Here is a 19,052-nt window from a genome sequence, read left to right on the forward strand (position 1 = left end):
AACAATAAATAAATGAAATGAAAGGAGAGTTGGCTGAAAAACACTCCAGCGTTTGGAGGTTAGGGGTGGTGTGCACACATCCACAAAATCAGTAATCCTGGTACCAGACGGTGGTATGAGATAGTGTGAGAAAGTGCTCTGCACACTGAGTATAAGCTCCCAAAAAATATTTACTTTATTTAACAAATGGTCAGGAGTATATTTTGGAGCGTATGCCCAGTGTGCAGCAGACAACTCTCACACTGTGAAAAACACTCCATGCCTTGGCATTGCTATTCAGTGCTCGCCCTGTAAGGGCTGCTGTGCTGGAGTGGAGTGGAGTGGCTCTGTGCTGAGTTGAGCTGAGCTGAGGGCGCTGTCATGGTTTACAAGGCGAGCAGGATTGCTTCTGACAAACAGTCAGGAAGCAGTCGGGAGAGCGGCTAAGTGACTCGGTGTGCGTGTGTGTGTGTGTGTGTGTGTTTGTGAGCGTGTGTGTGTGTGTGTCTGCCCAGGCAAGCATGTGCTCAGTGACTACACTGCAGAGAAAGGCAAAGTGTGTCAGACAGGCACACACACACACACACACACACACACACACACACACACACACATACACACACACACAGAGATAACCATAGAAATGTTCATACACACACGCACACAGATAACCATTGAAATGTACACACACACACACACACACACACACACACACACACACACACACACACACACACACACACACACACACACACACACACACACACACACACAAAAGGACAGTGGGTGATGTTGAGAGAGACCAAAAGCGTGAGAAGCCAAGAGTGAAGAAGCTCCAACCCTTGACAAGAGTCTGAGGCTATTTATTAATAGATTTCATAGTATGAGGGAGGCCCTATTTCACAGTACACCCCTTTACCTTAGTTAACCTGCTCTGGCTCCTGGTCGAGTTCCAGTGATGGGCTTAATCGTTTTGCGAGTGGGCATGGCAAGGCAAGCCCCAGTCCAGACTCCCTGAGCAGCGATGAGCAAGCCTCCGTCCAGTCTTCTGCATTGCAGCTCTTTGCATTTTGCCTCCCATACGCGGATATTATTAAAGACAGGATGGGAGTACGGAAGGAGAGGAGAGGAGAGGATAGGGGAGGGGAGGTTGGGGAATTTCATTGTGCTAAGTGAAAATGCTTCTCCTATCCTATCCTACATGCCTTTCAGACATAGACTAGTGCTGTTCTCAGACCTCCCATGGCTGCCAAGGGAAGCTCGTTACATCATCCGTCTTTCTGAGAAAAGCAGGACTTTGAGGCCGCTCGCCCAAACTTGTCCTCAGTTTAAAGCACGTACGCATTGTATGCCCTACCGTGGCATGTCTGGTATGCGCTAGCACATTGTAACAGACGACGATACAGATCTCCACTGAGCGTTTCGTTTCAGATGAATTGCACCAAATCCTTGTCTATAGGCCAGGTGTTTGCTGGTGCCTTCTTGTGGTTTTGTTTGCGGTGTTTGAAGTTAAAGGTCCTTTTTATTTTGGGATGTGTGAGGCTTTGTTGTTGAGCGCCGAGTTGTGTGAAGTGCTCAAAGTGAAATCTCTCTGTCAATTAGTTTCGTGTTAAAGCTTACAGTGCCCTCCATAATTATTGGCACCCCTGGTTGAGATGTGTTTTTTAGCTTCCAAATATATATATATTTTTTTAAATAATATGGGACCTTAATGGAAAAAAAGAGAAAAATCCAACCTTCAATACAAGTGCATTTATTCAGTGGGGAAAAAATCCCACATAAAGAAATAATTATTTGACATCAAATAATGTGTGTCACAATTATTAGCACTCCTGGTGTTAATATTTTGTACAACCCCCTTTTGCCAACAAAACAGCACCTAATCTTCTCCTATAATGTTTCACAAGATGGGAAAAGACAGAAAGAGGGATCTTCAGCCATTCCTCTTTGCAGAATCTCCCTAAATCATCCAGAGACCTGGGTCCTCTCCTCTGTACTCTCCTCTTCAGCTCACCCCACAGATTCTCAATGGGGTTGAGGTCAGGGGACTGAGATGGCCATGGGAGGAGCTTGATTTTGTGTCTGGTGAACCATTTCTGTGTAGATTTGGCCATATGTTTAGGGTCATTGTCTTGCTGAAAGACCCAGTGACGACCCAGCTTCAGCTTTCGGGCAGAGGGCAACAGATTTTGATTTAAAATGTCCTGGTATTTCAAAGCATTCATGATGCCATGCACCCTAACAAGGTTCCCAGGGCCTTTGGAAGCGAAACAGCCCCACAGCATCACTGACCCACCCCCATACTTCACAGTGGGTATGAGGTGCTTTTCAGCATGCGCATCTTTCGTGGTACGCCAGACCCACTTAGAGTGTTTGTTGCCAAAAAGCTCAATCTTGGTCTCATCTGACCAAAGCACACGGTCCCAGTTGAAGCCCCAATACCGCTTGGCGAACTCCAGACGCTTGCGTTTATGATTGTGAGTGAGGAAAGGTTTTCTCCGTGCATGCCTCCCAAACAGCTTGTTGGCGTGTAGACAGCGCCTGATGGTTGATTTGGAGACTTTGTGACCCCAGGATGCTACCATTTGGTGTAATTCTGTAACAGTGACCTTTGGAGATATTTTGATTTCTCTTACCATCCTCCTCACTGTGTGTGGTGGCAAAATAAACTTGGGTCCTCGTCCAGGCTTGTTTACCACTGTTCCAGTTGTTTTGAACTTCTTAATTATTCCTCTCACAGTGGATATGGACAGCTGCAGTTGAGTGGCAATCTTCTTGTAGCCTCTGCCTTACCTGTGAAGGTCGACGCACATCTGCCTCACTTGTATGCTGTGTTCCTTTGTCTTTCCCATGTTTAAGAGTGGATAAGAGAAATGGCCTCGGTGTCACGTCATATTTATACCCCAGGGAAACAGGAAGTGATGAATTACTAATTAAATGTTCCTACATACTCTGGTAAACTTTGTAAACTACTGTAGAAAGGACAGAAATGCTTCAATTATATTTATTTCCTGGGAATTGTTAAGGGTGCCAATAATTGTGGAACAGGTGATATAATGAAAAATAATTATTTTTTGGTCAGGGATTTTTTTATTTTCTTACAATTCATTTGAGTTGAAGGCTACATTTTCCTACAATTTTCAGTGTGACAGTATTCTTCGGCAATAAACACTGAATTTATTTTAAGGCTTTTAACACATCTCAACCAGGGGTGCCAATAATTATGGAGGGCACTGTATGTTTTTATGGGCCTTTCCACAGCTCCAGCTCCTAATGTGTCTCTGAAGACTCAAATTCAGATGTGTCTCTGAAGATTCAGATGTGTCTGAATCTCTTCAGTTTTCAATTATATTTTGTGATAAAGCTTGAACGTTTTCTTGTAGTATTTTTTGTGACATTTCAAGCATGTCTAGGTCCTGTTGTATTCTGGTGTTTAAAGTTATGAAAATTCTCTTTCACTGTTTGTGTTGCTTTGTCTTGACGTCACATATTGTGTTGTCTTAAAACATGTTTTTAATGGTGCTTGATGTTTTGAATAACTTCAGAAGCTTGTGTTTTTAGAGTGTTTATCTAAAGTCAAATCTTCAGAAAGCGAGAGAATGTTCTTTTGAAGTCTTGATCCAAAGTCACTTAGTAAGGCTGCAAATTATCGATTAAGTCATTAATCGTTAGTTGATTGCCTTATCAATCGATTTACAATTCATTAATAAGCGGCTTCTCGGAAAAAAAAACGACTATATCTAAAAACTTTCATTATAAAGTGAGATAAAATACTAAATTTGAAATGTATTCTATTTGAATTCTTTAATCCAAAGGTGACTTAAATATTCCCACTATTCGCACACCTCTTCACACAGACTCTTCGACGATTAAAGTCGATTATTAATCATTTGCATCGCTATCACCTAATCTTAACACCTTCTGTTGTCTTTTCCCTTCGCAGAGGAGGAGAAGAAGCGGGAGAATGCGATCGTGGCGCGGGAGGCGGATCAGCTGGTGCGTCAGCTGCAGCAGCACTGCATGGCAGAGAACGGCGCCTCTCTGGTGCCCGCCGCCGTGCAGGTCAACCACCTCAGCTGGGGGGTGGAGGCCCCGCGCTTAGTCCAGCAACCGCCCCATCCTCAGCAGCAGCAGCAGCAGCAACCGCATCTCCAGCATCAGCACCAGCACCAGCAGCCCCAGCACATCCAGGCAGTGGCCACCGGAGCCGCTCTCCCCATCACAGTCATCCCCATCTCCATGGTGCAGGCCAACGCCGCTGCCCCGCAGACCATCACCACCACCACCATCGCAGGAGCCGCCGCCGCCCCCACTCATCTGGCCCACGCGGCGGCACCCATGACCCTGGCCACGGCCCTCTCTCCACAGCCCGCACAGCTCCTGGCCAGCCCGGTGTCTCATCAGCCCTCCGCCGTGGTGGTGACCGCAGCAGCAGCAGGAGGAGCAGCAGCCGCCACGACGGTTGTCAAAGACAGACAGTCTCAGTCGCCGCCAAACCAACACCAGCATCAGCACCAACGTCACCTGGTGGCGGCAGTGAAGGGGGAGACCAGCATCCTGCCTCAGCCCACCCTAGGCAGCCAGGCGGCATCAGGGAGCAGCCCCAAACAGCAGCAGCAGCAGCACTCTCCACAGAGACCACCAGTTACCCTGACTCACCCCCAGCCCCACGCCCCTCCCCATGCCCAGCTGCTGCAGACGTACCCGGGGCAGATCCTCACCTCCCCAGCCCAGCACCAGCACCAGCACGCCCTGCTGCCCCAGCCAGCCACCGCCCTCGCACAGAGCCACCAGGCACAGCTGGGGCAGGTGACGCAGAGGCCCAACGGCGCCTCCCTAGAGGACGTCAGGAGTATGGACGCCAAGAGGAGACCTGGAGGGTGAGGGGGTTGTGCTTTCTTTTTTCCTTGTCCTTGTTTTTCCACAGTCGAGGACAGGAGTTTGCAGAATGAGGGAGAGATGGACAGAAAGAGAGAGGGAGAGTTTGGCTTGGGAAATGATCCAGGCTGGATTCGAAACCTACGTCCTCATGGACAACTTGTCCATTTATGGTACGGTGTGATAGCGTAGTTTTGCTAGCCAAAGTGCTGTGCTACTGTTTCAGATGTGGCAAAAAAGTGTTTATTAAAGGGCATTACAAGTATAAAACTGGCAAAGGACAAAGACTACTTTGTAAATAACCACCATGGGATTTGTTGTTCATTGTACAGAACTAAAAAACAACTCCATCAGCGTCACACTATTAGTCACAAGTTGTATGTAGGTAATCTCCGATGGTAAGTAATAAATACACCATTCAGTGTGTTTAATGCGTATAATCCATATTATATGGGTTGTATTATAATCCATTGCAAATTACGTAACTTGTATCAGATAAGCAGCAGAAATGTTGTAGATCTAGATGTAAATTTGTGCCCCAGAGAGAGTAGCGCGTGTGCTCTAGTGCAAGGATATATTCAGAGAATGGGCCTCCAGAATCAGAATAACTGTTTGCGTGTGGTTGCGCATGCCTGCCTGCTAGGAGAGGAATGAGATCAGTGACTGAATTGATCAGAAGTACAGTCACACCGAAGTACAGTGTTTGGAGAAACACAAACGGAAGTATAGCTGTACCAAAGTACAATCCCTGAAGGAACACAAATGCATTTGATTGTGTCTGAAATAATCCCAATTCCTAACTGCCATTGACTCAATGATTTTTTAAAAATTCAATTCAATTAGCTTCGTTTCTGAAATGTAATCACAGTTGTCTTTTCATTCTTTGTTTCTCTCTCTCTCTCTCTCTCTCTCTCTCTCTCTCTCTCTCTCTCTCTCTCTCTCTCTCTCTCTGTCTCGTGTTTGCAGAGCTGGGACAAGAGAGGTGCATAATAAGCTGGAGAAGCACAGGTAGGTGCAAAAACGCCTCATTCTCTCAGGAGTCTTATTTTTGCCGTCTGTGAATGTGAAAATTGCCATTCTGACGTTACTTGGTTACGGGTGCGCTTACAGAGAGCTGAACCTGATGGAAAAAAAGGCACACAAAATACACATTAGATGTTTATTTGCTCTGTTAGAGATGCTCATGGTGACAAACAAAACAACAAATGTGAAATTACAATCAAACCCCAGTGAACAGCACACACAAGAAATACTGCAAGACACTTGATATGCCATTTATTATACCGGTAATCATGATATAGCATGCGATTCCATCTACTCATATGCTTGATATAGAAAATTGCACTCGGAAGATATCTTTGATGGCAAAAACTAACAAAACAAATATGTAATACATTTACTGTACATTGCACATTTTTGGATGTCAGAATTTAAAAAAAAAAAAAACTGTTGTTTAGCAGAAATTAATTCTGAAGTGTAGGTTTAATCGTCCCCTCTCGTGTCTCTGTTCACTGTAGACGTGCCCATCTGAAAGAGTGCTTCGAGACCTTGAAGAGGAACGTCCCCAATGTGGACGAAAAGAAAACGTCCAACCTCAGCGTCCTACGCAGTGCACTGCGCTACATTCAGGTAAGCCCACACAGCGTGTGTGTGTGTGTGTGTGTGTGTGTGTGTGTGTGTGTGTGTGTGTGTGTGTGTGTGTGTGTGTGTGTGTGTGTGTGTGTGTGTGTGTGTGTGTGTGTGTGTGTGTGTGTGTGTATCTGTCTGCTATCTGTCTGTAAAGCCCTGGCCCTGCGGTCCAATTCTCTATCCAAGAAAATAAACCCGGTGGGCCTTTGTGCTGACCGCACCGGCGCCTGATGAAGGCTAGAGAGGACACAAAGGGAAGAGCAGGGCGAGTGTAAGTACTGGAAGTTGATCTTTGGCTAAAGGCACTCCCTCTCTTGCCTTCCCTCTGTGGACAACGTCCTTCGAGCCCTTTTGTGCCACGTCAAATCGTTTGGTCTACTGTACTGGATAGTGTGTCTCAGGGTGGTGTTGGCGTGTGTGTGTGCGTGTGTGCGTGTGTGTCAGTCAGTGTTGGCTCATGGTTCCTCGAAGCACTGTGTGACTGCTTGAAGGCCATCTGTCTTTGACAACATAGACAATTGAGGCACTAAGAAATCTGAAGCCATGGTGACAGAAGTCAGGCTTTTGGTAGCGTGCATTTAACATATGCTAACTAGCTTTAAAAAATAATATGTTTATATTAGTAATACAGTAATACAGCCAGTTATATCATATTAACATTCCATAGGTTTTTATTTTTTCAAACAACCCATGCCCCCCACCCCAACTCCACCCATGTGATGAAAGTAGCTTAAAACATTATATGGGAAGGAGCTAGCGAACTTCAACTTAAACTAACTTTTCCCTTTATTTATTGACATGGGTTGATTCCTTAATATATACCCTGAAACACCAGCCTTCTATTTCCTGTTCGCCAACAGAGTTTCAGCCTCTGCATGGTGCGGGAGATTGACCTTTCTTGTGTTATTTGTACCTATATAGTATTCAGGTGTGTTTTGCACTACAATCAATGGCCTTGCTAATGATGTCAGTGGCCTACTATTGGCTTGCTCATCGAGCACAATAGCTAAGCCAACGAGATCAAGCCGGTCGGTCGGTCTGGGGAGTGGGAAGGGGGCGTCATGTGACGGTGAGTCACGTTCTCCCTGGAAAACAGACTTCACTTTGTCAAGAGTGAGCAGCAACGAGGTGTGACTATCAGTCTTGTCCCTCTTTGGGTCTGTCTTTTCTTCTTCTCTTCTCTTGCGCGTGCTCTCTCTCTCTCTCTCTCTCTCTCTCTCTCTCTCTCTCTCTCTCTCTCTCTCTCTCTCTCTCTTCCTCTCTCTCTCTCTCTCTCTCTCTCTCTCTCTCTCTCTCTCTCTCTCTCTCTCTTCCTCTCTCCCTCTCTCTTGCTCTGTCTCTCTCTCGCTCCCTCTTTCTTCCTCCCCCTCACCCCCCCTCTGTCTCTCCCTCTCCCTCTCCCTCTATCTATCTCCCTCTCCCTCTCTCTCTCTCTCTCTCTCTCTCTCTCTCTCTCTCTCTCTCTCTCTCTCAGTGTATTTCCTTCCTGTGCTTTCTTGACCCATCTTGCTATACTGTAGTAGTTTGCAGAAGTTAACACCCTGCTTGTGTTATTTTCCTGAGGCCAAGTTGACCTGGCTGGCTCCACCTCCGCAAGAGTAGGTGATGATGGCTATTTGTATATTTTAAGCCTGCGATCGTCACCTCCCGTCCTCCCGTCTGCCAGTGGGCAGTTTAACGGCAAGCCAATAAATGTATAGATCACTTCATCCTTTATTTTTGGACACCCCAGACAGCACAAAAACACTTAATGGATGCTGTAAAACATTTATGTCGGAATTTGATGGGAGAATACAGTGGCGGCAATGGCTCTTATCAGAATATTGCTTTTGTGCTGCGTTTTTTGTTATATAATGACACTATTTCTTCACGAGCAAAGTGTCTAACTACAGTAAGTGTGAGGGGAGCTGAGAGGCGGATCTCAATAGAGTTGAATCAGGCAGTAATTACTCTCTGCTCGCGCACTGCTCTGCTCTGCTCTGCTCTCCACTGGGGTTGTGTGGGGTGCGATTCGTGTTGAGGAGCCATTACAACCCTGTGGAATGTGTGCTAACTGCATGCATTCTCTCTCTCTCTCTCTCTCTCTCTCTCTCTCTCTCTCTCTCTCTCTCTCCGTGATTTCTCCCCCACCAGCCGCCTTCTGTGTCTCTACTCCCGCCTTCTTTCTTTCACTCTTTGCTCTCTCTGTCTCCCCTCTGCTCTTCCCCCTCCCCTCCCCTCTACTCTCCTCTCCTCTCTTCTCTCTCACTCTTTCTTTCTTTCGCTCGTTCCCCTTCCCCCGCTTTTTTCCTTTGCTTCCTTCCTCCGTCCTCCGTCCTCCCCCCCTCTCGCTCTCTCTCCTGCTACCTCTCCCTATGTCTTTCGCTCTCTCTCGCTTTCCCCCTCCCCTCGCTCTCTTTTCTCTCTCTCGCTCCCCTCCCTCTCGCTGTGTCTGCGCGGTGTGTAGTCCACGTGACAGGAGAGCACATGGCGAGCGCGAGCATGGTGACGTCATCCCTCCCCCCTCCTCCCTACATGGGCAAGATCCCGCCCCCAGCAGCAGCAGTAGCAGCCTGCTTCCTCTCTCCCCTCCCTCCCTCCCTCCCTCCCTCTCTCGCTCCCTCTCCCTCTCCCTCTCCCTCTCTACACTCACCCCTCCCCCTGCCTGCCTGACTGACTTCCCTCTGCCTCTCGCCCTCCCGTCTCACTGCGTGCATACCAGACAGAGCACACCCCTCACTACTGAGCATGCTCTGTGACGCAGCTGAGAGGGAGGGAGAGAGAGGGAAAGAGAGAGATCAGCAGGGAGAAGAGTATGTGGAGGCAGAGGCAAGTTCAGAGGGAGCGAAAAGGAAAACAGCAGGGTGCCCAATAATGGCGGTCTAGAGAGGCAAAATCACTTTTCTTGTGTTGACATTGACAATAACCACTTTTATGGTCGCTCCAATTTCAGAGGGAACAGAAAGAAAGAAAGAGAAAGAGAAAAAGAGGACTCAAAGAAAAGAGAAAAGAAGGCAAAATAAGAGGTGGCTGACATGTAGACCCTAGCCCCTTCCTCTTCCTCCCTGGTCTTGTGTTTGTCTTCCACCACCCCACTACATCAACAAACCTCTCCTTTCAATTGCATTGGCGTAACCATGGAGACCCGCTGGTGGGGTTGGGGGATGCATGTGGCGCGTGTACAGGAAGTCCATCTTTCACATCCATGCATCCATCCCCCACCAACGAGAGAGAGAGAGAGAGAGAGAGAGAGAGAGAGAGAGAGAGAGAGAGAGAGAGAAGAGAGAGAGAGAGAGAGAGAGAGAAGAGAGAGAGAGAAGAGAGAGAGAGAGAGAGAGAGAGAGAGAGAGAGAGAGAGAGAGAGAGAGAGAGAGAGAGAGAGAGAGAGAGAGAGAGAGAAACCATAGTTCTCCTCCATCCATCCCCCACCTCATATATGCATGAACCCAATGACTGATGAAGTGAGTGATTGATAGAGAGAGAAGAGAAGGAGAAGGAACCATAGTTGTCCATCCCCCACCCCAATGAGAGAGAGAGAGAGAGAGAGAGAGAGAGAGAGAGAGAGAGAGAGAGAGAGAGAGAGACAGAGAGAGAGACAGAGAGAGAGACAGAGAGAGAGACAGAGAGAGAGAGAGAGAGAGAGAGAGAGAGAGACTGTGAATTGGAGGAGAAGAAGAAAAAGGAACTCTCATCGTACTCCTCCAGTCCCTCACCTAGTCTACATGTGTGAACCCATTGACTGTTGTAGTGAGGTAGGACAGGTGAGAGGGGGAGGGGGAGGAGGAGGATGAACTACGGTTGACTATGTGGAGTATTCTCAGCCACATTTTGGAGATTGCAGGTTCACTACCCTCCACCCTCCACAACACCACATACTCTACGTGCACAAACCCATTGACTGATAGAGGGAGACACACACACACACACACACACACACACACACACACACACACACACACACACACACACACATACACACACACACACACCTACTCAACATGCGTGAACATGCACAGAGGGAGTGAGGTAGTAGTAGTGAGTGAGTGAGTGAGTGAGATTGACATTGAGGTTTAGGTGGAGGAGCAAGGAGTGACTTGAGGAGGAGCAGGAGGAGGAGATGGAGGAAACTGACTTTAGCTATGTGAAGTCGCAGCCAAAAATGTGAAGATATGGACTTCAGTCGCTTCCATCTCCCAACACATCACACCACCACCTACTCTACTTCTGTGAAGCCACAGATCGAGTGATGAGCGAGATGGAGTGAGAGAGTGATAGAGAGGCAGAGGAGGGAAAGTAGGAGGAACTATGGCTGACTTGGTTTGTTTTTTTCGTCTATTCACAGCCAAAATATAGATGCAATCTTACACCCCCACCCCCTCCAATCCCCCACCTACATTATGTATGAACCCACTGGCTGATGGAGGGAGAAGGGGGGACCCACGGTTGACATGTTGTTTAGTCTCAGCCAGAATATGGAGATCACATCTTCAGAGAGTTGGAACAAAACAATAAACCCATTAAGCCTCGCTGCTGTCTACACAGTATTTGCAACCGTATCCAACCTTTTCTGAAACTCGAGTCCACAGCCCCACAGAATTTCAGATGCGGTGTGAAACCATCTGCATACAGACAGACAAAATGCACCACAGGGGTTTTTTGAAAATATATTTTTTAGGACATTTGCCTTTATTTCTGACTGGACAGTGGAGGAGAGACATTAAGTGAGTGGGGAGAGAGAGACAGGGAAGAATCGGGGAATGATCAAGGAAGGACGGGGAATGACCCGGCCCAGAATTGAACCTGGGTCGCCGGCGTAGTAACCCAGTGGCCCACAGGGCCTTTTGTAAACCTCATACTCAATGTGGGGATCTCCACCACTGCTCTGAATCCACTTCACATAGTAGCTGCTGGGCTGCATGACTTGACGTTTAACGTTGCACCATTTTTCACCTTGAGCAACACAAACTGTGTTAAGTGTTGCAATCACAAGGCATGACTTGAGACATGACAGCCCACGGCAGTGTATTTCACTTAACATGCTGTGTGGAAAGATTAGCGTAAAGTAAGCCTCCCCAGATGGTTCCTGCAACTTGAGCACACTTGCCATTCACCTGCACCTACTCGTTCACTGGATGCAGAAACGATCACTTGTAATCGTGATGTGATTTGTGTCAGAGAGTACAAGCTAAGTGGCTCGAAAGCCGACGCGCGGAAGTGGGAGCTTCAATTGGGTCGAGCTTTCCATCATCGACAGTCGTAAGCCATTAGAACCGCTTGAGTGAAGTTAGGGCAAGAGACGATCGCACTGTCTCATAGATCGAGGATAGATGCTAGATTAAAAAGACAAATGCCTTTGATTAGAGTTGCCTGGTATCACCATGTAGAAGTTTGCAGCTTGGTGTTGGCAAAGGAGAAATGAGGGGGAAATCTCGTGCAATGCAGAGCAATCTAGTGTTAAGCGTTTGGAGAATATCAGGGGAATAGAACAGAAGGGTTTGACTGGTGAGAAGTGCTCGAGCTTGGTTGCAATCGAGGTGGATTAATTGGGAGTGTGTCTGTTTGTGGGTGCGTGCGTGTGCGTGTGTGTGTTTGCATGTGTGTTCGTTGGTGTGTGTGTGTGTGAGTTCATGTTGGTGTGTGTGTGTGTTCCTGTTGGTGTGTGTGTGTGTGTGTGTTTGCGCGTATGTGTTTGTGTTTGCGTGTGAGTTCATGTTGGTGTGTGTGTGTGTGTTTGCGTGTGTGTGCGTGCATGCGTGTTTGTGTGTGAGTGTATGTTGGTGTGTGTGTGTGTGTGCGTGACGGAGAGGGATGGGCTACGCTAAGGGGGAGGGGAGTGAGTAGAGTAGAGTAGAGGGCAGCAGTGGTAGAGAGAGCAGAGCGGTAGAGTGGAGAACACTGGAGGTCTGTGTGTAATCCAATCAGGCCGGCCCATTAGCTTCTATTACACCTCCTCAACACCGGCGCATGTCTCCTTTCCCTCCTTCCTCATGCAGTTGCTACGGTAACTGTGGTTGGTGGGCTCCAGCTGTTTCCTTGGTGACACTCGCTGGGATTCTGCTGAGGAGAGAGAGTTTCGTGTTGCTCAAGCAAAAAGGCACAACGGCTGCCGGATTGTCCCTCTCCGCTTGCCGTCGTTTGCCTGTCAGTGTGTGTATTTTGTACATCATGAATGATAGGATGCTGCCTATTTTAAGCTACATAGACAAGATTTTGTCTTCAATTTTGACAGCTTGGTCATGTTTTTTGTATTGTCTTTCTTTTGAAATGAAATGTCTTTATTTTCTAGTTCGGTAAGTGCATCATTGACTTATTGCATTATCCAAGTCGTTACCTTCGTCTTAGATTAGACATGAAGTCCAATGTCATTACATTTGCAGGGAAAAACCTATGATGCGTGTTCACAAAAGTAAATCGGGCGAGTTGTGAAAACTGAAACGACCTCCATATAATAAACACAGGTCCACTGCTCCATTAACATGCACTTCACATTATACAGCGGGTAGACTCGCAGTTTCCGAAAGCAGGCAGTGACTTCACACACCACTGCTGTCAGGTTCTTGTGATTCACACCATGACTCGTAAAACAGAAACTGCACCAGACGCCAGGCAGTGCCTCCGTAAAAAACAAAAAAACGAAAGTCTACCGGGCACAGAGACACCAGACACCAGTAAAACAGAAAGTGCACCTGACTCTCTGCTTACTTAAGACCAGTTGCAGGTTCACGTTCAGCTGAAAGGAGCGACTTGAAGAGCAGCAAGAAGAGGGCAGCCGTGGCAGCATAGTGGCCAGGGAGGGGGACCAAAGATCAGAGGGTTGCACGTTCGAATCCCACCCTTACCCGTCCTCCCTACACCTCCATTCATGGCTGAAGTGCCCTTGAGCAAGGCACCTAACCCCACGTTGCTCCAGGGACTGTAACCAATACCCTGTACCTAAATAACTGCAAGTCGCTTTGAATTTAAAAAAAGTGTCAAGTAAGTGTAATGTAAATGTAACATAACTGAGACCCAATGACAAAAATAACAAGACTGTATTCAGTATAGAGAGGGAGAGCGAGAGCTTGGCACTGCCTGTGCCTGCACCCTGCACACTGTGCCCTGGCATGGCTGCCAGGCTGTCTGAAGGGGCTTTTGAGGGTGGATCCTCTGCCTAGACGGAAGTAGTGGTAGTGGCTGTGGTGGTGGTGGTGGTGGTGGTGGCAGCTGCAGCAGCAGCAGCCGGCATGGCCGTGGTATCGTTGCCCTAATCCAGGATCAACTCCTGCCACTAGGTCAGATGCCAGCTCTGCTCTGCCCGGCCCGCTATCCACCACTCCACTATTGGACTATATTTGCAAGCGAGTTATATAATCACACACACACACACACACACACACACACACACACACACACACACACACACACACACACACACACACACACACACACACACACACACACACACACGGCCGCTCCATAATGCTCACCAGACACATGCGCACGCACACACACTCGCACGCTATCACATGCAGGCATGCTTTTCATGTCACACATCAAACTCCAGTCGGCTACATACAGTACAGCACAGTACAGTAGGGATCTCCTCCCCCTATCTTTTGAAACAACCCACCCCCTCTTCTGTATTTCTCCATCTCTCTCTTTCTCTTTCTCTCTCTCTCTTTCTCTCTTTCTCTCTCTCTCTTTCTCTCTCTCTCTCTCTCTCTCTCTCTCTCTCTCTCTCTCTCTCTCTCTCTCTCTCTCTCTCTCTCTCTCTCTCTCTCTCTCTGCAGTACTTGCACAGAGTGGACTTGCGCTTCCTGGCTGCCCACATGGAGCCATTTTGGCTCTGAGTTGCCCAGTGCACGGTGGGCGGGCGGGCAGTGTGGAGGAGGCCATGTTGGCTCTGTTGCTCTCAGTTGCCCAGTCCTCGGTGGGCAGGCAGTGTGGTGTGGGAGGAAACTGGGAAACTGGCGCGGTGGCAGGCAGGCAGCGTGTGTTGACGCTATCACATGCTCGTGCTGCTCTGCTCTTCTCTGCTCCATGACAGATGGGGTGTAAACAGCTTTGCTCTCTGCTGTCCCCTCCCTCTCGTCTGGACCATGTGACATGTCTAGATACAGTACAGGCTTTAATGATTCAACCCCTCTCTACTTTTTTTCCCGTCTCTGACTCTCTCTCTCCCTTTCTCTCTCTTTCCCCCCAACTCTCTCTGCCTCCATCGCTCAATCTGTTTTTTTTCCCTCCCACTCTCTCCTTTCTTCTAAGTTTTTCTATTTCTTTCCCTTTCCTGATTGTCTCTTTGCTCCTCTCTCTCTCTCTCTCTCACTCACTCACTCACTCACTCACTCACTCACTCACTCACTCACACACACACACACACACACACACACACACACACACACACACACACACACACACACACACACACACACACACACACACACACACACACACACACACACACACACACACACACACAATGTCTTCTGTTGCTCCCAGGTAGGCTACTTGTAATGTTTTTTTCTTTGGGTCTGTCTATCTCTCAGCTGCCCAGACCTCGTGTCCTGGTTGGGGTTTCCCGGCCCTCCTGCGTGACTACTCATTCCGACCCCTTCCTGTTTCTCATCAACACACACGCACACACACACACACACACGCTAAGTCACTCTTTCAGACTCGCATACATGTACAAACGCATAAACACATGCACTTGCGGACACACACACACACACTCACAGAGGAACACCAGCGCACACACTCTCAAATGCATACAAACACAACACATACAAAAACGTGTGCACTCACACTCAAAACACACACACATGGACACACGCGCACACACACACACACACACACACACACACACACACACACACACACACACACACACACACACACTCACTTACACATGTGCGTTCACTCACACATGCTGCGAAGAGAGCCATTTAATCTCCTCCCCTCCCCAAGCCACTAAAAGTCTTAGCCTGGTTGCCTGTTTTGGTGATCTCCAGTCAGCTGACCGGGACACCAAAGTGGGTCAGCAAATCCACGCCTGCTTGCGTGACTACTAGGAACCCTTGTTCCTCCCTCCCTGCCTCCCTCCCTCTCTCTCTCGCTCTCGCTCTCGCTCTCTCTCTCTCTCTCTCTCTCTCTCTCTCTCTCTCTCTCTCTCTCTCTCTCTCTCTCTCTCGCTCTCACTTCGGTCTCCATCTGTTTTTTTCTCTCTCTGCCTCTCTCCCTCTCTCTTTCTCTCTCTCTCTCTCTCTCTCTCTCTCTCTCTCTCTCTCTCTCTCTCTCTCTCTCTCCCCCACTTCGGTCTTCATCTGTTTTTTCTCTCTCTGCCTTTCTCCCTCTCTGTGTTTACCCCACTTTCCCTCTTAAATTACGTCCCCCACCCTCTCTCTGTTTGCCCCATGTTTCCCAATAGCTCTTTAAATTGCCAGAAAAACGGTGTTTGCTTTTCGTGTCACATGGCCTTTTGTTATTCTCTTTCTGGCTCACTCTTACTCACACTCTCTTCCTCCTTCCTGCTACTCCTCCCCTCCCTCCCTCTCTTTCTTTCCACCCTTCGCGCTATCTCTCTAAACTCTCTCTCTCTCTCTCTCTCTCTCTCTCTCTCTCTCTCTCTCTCTCTCTCTCTCTCTCTCTCTCTCTCTCTCTTTCTCTCCCTCTTGTCCTCTATATCTGTCTCTCTGTCTCTGTCTGTCTGTCTCTCTCTCTCTCTCTCTCTCTCTCTCTCTCTCTCTCTCTCTCTCTCTCTCTCTCTCTCTCTCCTTCTCTCCTCTGTTCCCCTTGTTCTTCCCTGCCTGTATTAAATGGTTGCTGTAGTAGAGGGCTCCTCCCCTCCTGGTGACTCTCTACGAACCAAACCAGCCTGTGACAGGAATGGGGAAGACACACTGCTCTTCTTGTTTTCACTCTGGTTACACACATACACGAACACACACACACACACACACACACACACACACAGACTCATGCACATGTACACGCGCGCATACAGACTCACAAATGCACATTCACACACACACACACACACACTCGCATAGACTCACAAATGCACATGAACACGCACTCACACACACAGACACACACTCGCATGCACACACATGAACACACACACACAGACAGACTCACAAATGCACACACACACGCAACAGTTCATAGAAACACACACATACACACACATCCAAAAGCACATGGACACACACTTGCACTCACACAAACAAACAATGACACGCATATCACATACACATGGCAGTTTCCCTCTCGCGCACCCGCTCAAACCGGTCGGCGTCTTACGGGAATGCTGCCCCCGTCAGCTGATAAAGGCCGGCCAGCACGGAGTGGCTCAACCGGCTCTGATTGGCTGGCTTGCATGAAGGCGGCCGGTTGATTGACTCAGCCCTGCTTAGAGCCCGCCCCCATCAGCAACTCCCCTTACCCCTCCTCCTCTCCTGTTCCTCTCTCTCTATGCGATTAGCAATTTCGAAAGCAAAGAGTTTGGAGGAAAACGAAAGGGTTGAAAAGTGGAGCAAACGGGTAATAAAGATGGAAGAAAAGAACAGAGAAGAACAGAACAGAGAGAACTAGTAAGAGAGGAGGGAGGAGGGCGCGCGTGCATGTGTGCGAGGCAGAGAAAAAAGAAAGCAAGAAAAATAGCTGAGTCGTAGTCACATGGCGCGCAAAAGTCCAGAGTGGCCCCAGCCTAATTTACGCTCATGTTGTATAAACACACACACACACACACACACACACACACACACACACACACACACACACACACACACACACACACACACACACACACACACACACACACTAGGACAGAGGGTTTTTTACTGTATTAAAAGACTTGGTAGTGAACAGTTTTAAACAACAGGTGTGTGGGCCAGTGCCATAAAACATGAACGAGACCATCAGTGTTTAACCTTCCAGTACCTTTTCATGAATCATTAATGCCTGTCAGAGTTACACCCATTGGTCCGTCACTATAGTATGAGCTGCAGATGTGTGTGTGCACTACACGTATAACCGGCCATCCGGGTACTTTGTTCATGAACGAACAGTCCCGCTCCTTTTGGGGGAAAACGAATCGAATGTCTCATTAACTTACATGCAACGTCGGCTAGCCTAAATAAACACAGTTCATGCTTCAGCCATGGCTGTTTCGCTATATTATTTGAACAGCCGATAGCGCAACACGTCTTCGGCATGTTGAGCATGAACCACACTAGTCTACAGGTCCTTGTCTTTTGCTTCTTCTTACCCCACAGCCATCAGGGCCTTGCCTTGGCATATCCCACAATTAGGCCGGGAGCCAGCTACACCCCTCAGGATGTTTTTTGCTATGTTTTTTTCACTATGATTTCCTGTTAGCCTATACCCTGGGCCATAACGAGTTGATAGGGACAACTCCCAACTCGGCCCCGTTTGGTCTCAGGGCCCAAAAAAACAACTTTTAAGGAAAATCTGCAGGCGAAATTATGTAGCTGCAAATATTAAGGTACTGCAACTCCAAAAATGGTCCTAGAACACTGTAAATTTACATGGGTCATCCTGTCACATAGGGGAACCAACCTGAAAAATGTTTCAGGGCTTGGGGCATTTCCTCTGTCAAATATCATCTTCAACATATCCAAAAAGCTCAAAAAATGCTTTTCCGCCTGACAAATTGTCCTCATATTTGATAATTTTCAACTCTGTTATGATATGCATTGATCCCTCAAATGTATATAAAAAACTGCCTAACATCCTGAGCTTCAATTTAAGTCCAAGAGGACCTTTCTAGCTAGAGTACAGCAGCTGCTATGTCCAAAGTTATTCACTATGGCCTATCCGAAAATAGTCTACTGGCAATAGTCTGCTGGCATTCTACAGGCATTCAGACACTTTCAGGCATAACCATTTCATATGGGACTATGAACATCAATTTCACATGTGTTTGACCTTGAGTTGAAAATGGCTATGAATGAAAGTATGATGTAAATAGCATCAAAAGTAGCTAATGTTACCACCTATTGGTAGACTGTGAACAGGATGCCACACATGGTACTATTACACAAAAGGAATGAATCAAATGAGATGTTTTGAATTGTTTGTATGGTAAAACAGTAGTGTAGAATGTGAATAAGAACTTTTAATCATCATTTAACAATCCTCATTATCATCATCATCGTCCTCTTCCTCATCTTCATTCACATTTGTATGGATTTCATCAGACATGTTATGTTCATCGGTGTCCTCCTCTGCCAAGACATCAATGAGAGTTTTTGGAATTACATCACCTTCAAACCATAGTGGTTCAAGCTTCCCAGTATATGTGTTTATGTGAAATCCATGGTCAAGTGGACTTGGGATCTCTGGGTAATGCTCATGGGCCCTCTTCCAGATGCGCACTTGAAAGTATATTATCATTTTTAATCCCAGAGGGAAATTAAGGTGCATATTTACATCAATACAAAAAGACATTACACACACAACATTACATACATCGATACACATATATTAACCATATAGCTCACTCTTACATACATTCAGTCCAAGGCATATCTCACTTCCTCACTCACTCTCTGTCTCTCCCTCTCTTCCATTCACACAGGCACAGG

At 47.5% G+C, this 19,052-nt stretch overlaps 1 protein-coding gene across 1 annotated transcript in view; it reads left to right on the forward strand.

Annotated features, from left to right (window-relative positions):
* mntb (MAX network transcriptional repressor b) overlaps window positions 1-19,052 on the forward strand; it is a 34,685-nt gene that overhangs the window by 4,849 nt on the left and 10,784 nt on the right. The window contains exons 2-4 of the mRNA XM_063203607.1: window positions 3,923-4,859; window positions 5,824-5,865; window positions 6,375-6,486. Coding sequence (XP_063059677.1) covers window positions 3,923-4,859; window positions 5,824-5,865; window positions 6,375-6,486 — 1,091 coding nt within the window. The remainder of the gene's footprint in view (window positions 1-3,922; window positions 4,860-5,823; window positions 5,866-6,374; window positions 6,487-19,052) is intronic.

This window comes from Engraulis encrasicolus, chromosome 7, assembly GCF_034702125.1.
Source record: "Engraulis encrasicolus isolate BLACKSEA-1 chromosome 7, IST_EnEncr_1.0, whole genome shotgun sequence".
Classification (NCBI taxonomy): Eukaryota; Metazoa; Chordata; class Actinopteri; order Clupeiformes; family Engraulidae; genus Engraulis; species Engraulis encrasicolus.